The sequence below is a fragment of the Otolemur garnettii genome, unplaced genomic scaffold (genome assembly GCF_000181295.1).
Source record: "Otolemur garnettii isolate 467f Iridium unplaced genomic scaffold, OtoGar3 scaffold00037, whole genome shotgun sequence".
In the NCBI taxonomy this organism is placed as follows: Eukaryota; Metazoa; Chordata; class Mammalia; order Primates; family Galagidae; genus Otolemur; species Otolemur garnettii.
The window spans coordinates 10,153,424-10,157,654 of NW_003852432.1; the positions used below are offsets into that span (position 1 = coordinate 10,153,424).

At 38.1% G+C, this 4,231-nt stretch overlaps 1 protein-coding gene across 1 annotated transcript; it reads left to right on the plus strand.

The window, feature by feature from the left end:
- The first annotated feature begins 788 nt into the window (after nt 1-788).
- On the plus strand, nt 789-2,326 carry LOC100945461 (ufm1-specific protease 2-like). The gene is given in 2 exon segments (XM_023513211.1): nt 789-1,500; nt 1,503-2,326. Coding segments are annotated over 2 exon segments (1,107 nt in total). The 5' UTR covers nt 789-1,142; the 3' UTR covers nt 2,252-2,326.
- Nucleotides 2,327-4,231: the final 1,905 nt, after the last annotated feature.

Genomic DNA, 4,231 nt, shown 5'->3' on the forward strand with positions numbered 1-4,231 from the left:
ACTATGTATTAATTCATAAATATTAATAGTTTATTATATTAACAAATTGAGGGTCATTCATTTATTTAAAAACTATTAAACACACTGTGAAGACACTAACAAATGTTAATAAATCCCCACCCTTAAAGTACCAAAGAGAGTATGGTAGATTTTACTTAGGTTAAATGGTGGGGGGAGGGGGTGTGCTAGAAAGTTACTGTAAGTTATTTGTTCTTCCAGCTAAGTATTAAAGAGTTGACTATATGTCTCCAAGGACTAGAGTTCTGCAGTCATTATTGGTGTTAGTTTATGGGGAAAAGGAAAAACTAACACATAAAGTAATCTGAAATATCAAAATGACCTTTTACTTTAGACTTTTCAGATAAAATTATTTTTCACCAGTGCAGTGGTTTGAACGCTTATGTCCCCTCCAGAATTCATGTGAAAAGTTAATCCCCTATGCAACTGCTTAAGAGGTGGGGCCTTTGGGGAAATGATTAAGCCCCTCTCTGGGCTTAGGGGCTCTTAGCCTCTAGGGCTCTGTCCTCCTGAATGAATTAGTGCTCTCATAAAGAGGCTGGAGGGAGGGCGTGCTCTAGTGCCCTCTTTGCCTTTGCCTGCTTCCACCTTGCGAGGACACAGTATTCAAGGTGCTATCTTGTAGCAGAGACAGGGACCTCACCAAACACCAACCCTGCCAGAGCCTTGATCTTGAACTTCCAACCTCCAGAAATGTGAGGAATAAATTTCCCTTATTTACAAATTACCCAGGCTCATGTATTTTGTTATAGAAACAAGAATAGGGACCGGCCCCCCGAGCCCGTGGGCAACGTCAGTGCTTTTGTCACCGCCACGTCGCAGACGTGGTGACCTCAAAAACTATGGATATACTCTTCAGAATAAGAGGAGGCCTTGATCTGGCTTTTCAGCTAGCTACTGCTAATGAACTTTTTATCAAGAAGGCACTAAAACATATGTTGTGTGATCTGTCTACCGAGCTTTCTTCAAATGCGCTTGTGTTCAGAATTTGCCACAGTTCAGTGTATATATGGCCCAACAGTGATATAAACACCATACCCAGAGAGCTGACTGATAGCTCTGCCTGTAAGACCATATTGCACTTTATTCAATTTGAGCAGGAAGAAGATATAAAATGAAAATTCATGAGAAAGAAAGACAAAAAGTTATCAGACATGCATCAGATAGTAAATATAGATCTTATGCTGGAAATGTCAACCTCTCTGGCAGCTGTAACCCCCATCATCGAAAGGGAAAATGGAGGACACCACTATGTTAATATGACCTTACCAGTTGATGTAGTTATATCTGTGGCTCCAGAAGAAATATGGGGAAAAGTTCGTAAACTTCTAGTTGATGCAATTCATAATCAACTAACTGATATGGAAAAATGCATTTTGAAATTTATGAAAGGAACATCTATCGTGGTCCCTGAACCACTGCACTTTTTATTACCAGGAAAAAAAAATCTTGTAACAATTTCATATCCGTCAGGAATTCCAGATGTCAGCTTCAGGCCTATAGAAAGGAGTTACATGATCTCTTCAATCTCCGTCATGACAGACCTTATTTCAAAAGGTCTAATGCTTATCACTTTCCAGATGAGCCATACAAAGATGGTTACATAAGAAATCCACATATTTATCTTAATCCACCAAACATGGAGACTGGTATGGTATATGTGGTCCAGGGCACATATAGCTTCCATCACTACATGCAGGATCGGGTAGATGACAATGGCTGGGGCTGTGCTTACCGGTCTCTCCAGACTATCTGTTCCTGGTTCACACACCAGGGATACACAGAGCGCTCCATTCCAACACACAGAGATATTCAGCAGGCACTAGTTGATGCCGGTGACAAACCAGCAGCATTTGTGGGATCACGGCAATGGATCGGATCCATTGAGGTTCAGCTGGTACTAAACCAATTGATTGGTATAACTTCAAAAATACTGTTTGTCAGCCAAGGTTCAGAAATGGCCTCTCAAGGACGGGAACTGGCTAATCATTTCCAAAGCGAAGGAACGCCAGTTATGATCGGGGGAGGAGTTTTGGCCCACACAATACTAGGTGTTGCATGGAATGAGATAACAGGGCAGATAAAATTTCTAATTCTAGATCCACATTATACAGGAGCCGAAGATCTACAGGTTATTTTAGAAAAGGGCTGGTGTGGATGGAAGGGCCCAGACTTTTGGAACAAAGATGCTTACTATAATTTATGCCTTCCTCAGCGACCAAATATTATTTAAAGTGTCCTGGAGTCAAAGGCTGCAGTAAAGTGGTATTATAAATTTAATAAAGAATAAGCTTAATTTTATATTAAAAAAAAAAGAAACAAGAATAGACTGAGTCTATTGTGTTGTTCGTACAACACAGGGAAGTCAGGTGGTATTTCTATTGTGTTGAAGAAGTTAAAGCTCCTTCGGAGTCCCTCAAAAATCAGTGCAGGCACTAAGCTAGATGCTTGAAACACAATGTAAAGAAAACAAAATCTTCACCCTGTGGAGCTGAGGATTTCACCATTGTACTCAACATGTAAAGATTGTGAATTAACCATCTATGAGGCTTAAAAATTAGGGGCACAATTTAATTCATATATCTGGTTATATATATTAATAGCCATCCCGTTTTACATTTTTACTTTTTCCCAAATATTTACATCAAGTGTATTAGAAGAACAAAGGTACATTTTATTTCTGATGTTTTAAAGTATTTTCTTAAAAGTGTGAATTGTTGTTTGCATTTTTGACATTTTTGAGTCATAAGTTGCCTACAGATCTTAAATATTCCCTCAATGCATTTTGACAAATATATATATTCTCTTTGTGATCATTCAGATCAAGGTATGAAACACTTCCTGAACCTCAAAATATTTCTTATGGCTTTTTCCAGTAAATATTCCATCCACACCCCATCCAGAAACAAGTACTTTCCTGATACTTAGTTTTGCACCATAAATTAGTTTTGCCTGTTCTTGAACATCGTCTAAGTGGAATCCTAGAGTATGAATTCTTTTGCACAACATAACACCTGTGAAATTCAACCATGCTATTGCTTGTATCAGTAATTCCATTTTATTGCCGAGTCATGTTTTATTATATAAATATGTTCTTTATAGTCATTCTTCTGTTAATGGATATTTGAGTTGTTCCAGTTTGGAGCTATTGTGAACAGGGTCACCATGAATGTTCTCATACAAGTCTTTTTGTAAAAATATGTACCCACTTCTTGTGGACGTATACCCTAAGAATGGAATTGCTGGGTCTAATGTAGCTTAAATATAAGGAATATTACTAACAACATGGACATATAGCTATCTTTCAATTCGCTATACTAATATGCTTACACATGGGTCAGAAACATATATACCAAAGAATCGTGCAGTTCAAAGTGGCCAAGAATTCCAAATAATTTGGGTTAAGAACTTTTTCAAAGTGCTTGTTTTCTCTAACCCAGGCTTAGAGGACATCTGTTGGACACTATGTTGCATTTTAGTTAAGTATGGAAAAGACCAAAATTTGCCAAGGATAATATATGTGGATGCATGAGAGTTGATTACCATTTCCCTTATCCTCAGTAACAATTACATAATTATTTGCCACTTTAGCTAAATTTAATAAGGTTTGCGCATTAGAAAGGGAAGGGAAATTACCAGGTCTGAATGAAGCTGAAAGCAAAATGTTTTATTTCATTCAAACCTTGAGTGAGACAATATCCATCTTTTATTCTCCCTAAGGAGAGAAGTAAAATGGTTTTAGTTTGAAATATTTATCTATTTGTTCCTGTCCCTTCCCGTATTTTGGTTGGAAGGATAGTTTAGGTAACTTTCTTGGCACCTCTTTCCACTGCTACATTCCACCACTCTCAAGGCCACAGCCTGCCAAGACTTCCCTGATTCTTCTGCATCAGAGACCATCTAGGTGACCTGAAGAAAAGGGACCAAAACATCTCTAAGCTAAGGGTCTAATGACAGAGAGTACAGTAAGGTGTTACCTTTATCCTCTACCCCTTTTCCTCTGAAGATTCCTAGAATAAGGAATCCTCTTGCCTCAGTATAAGGAGAAATGGAAAACTTTAGTCATCGAGGTCAAGCAGGCTCGAAAGACATTTTGCATGTAGATGGTCAGGATGTTCATCATTTCATAAATCTTATCTAAATAAATAGACAACTTACCGACATAGTTATCATTCTACAATATATTTCTTTAGCATCCCAGGAGGGGCGTAGT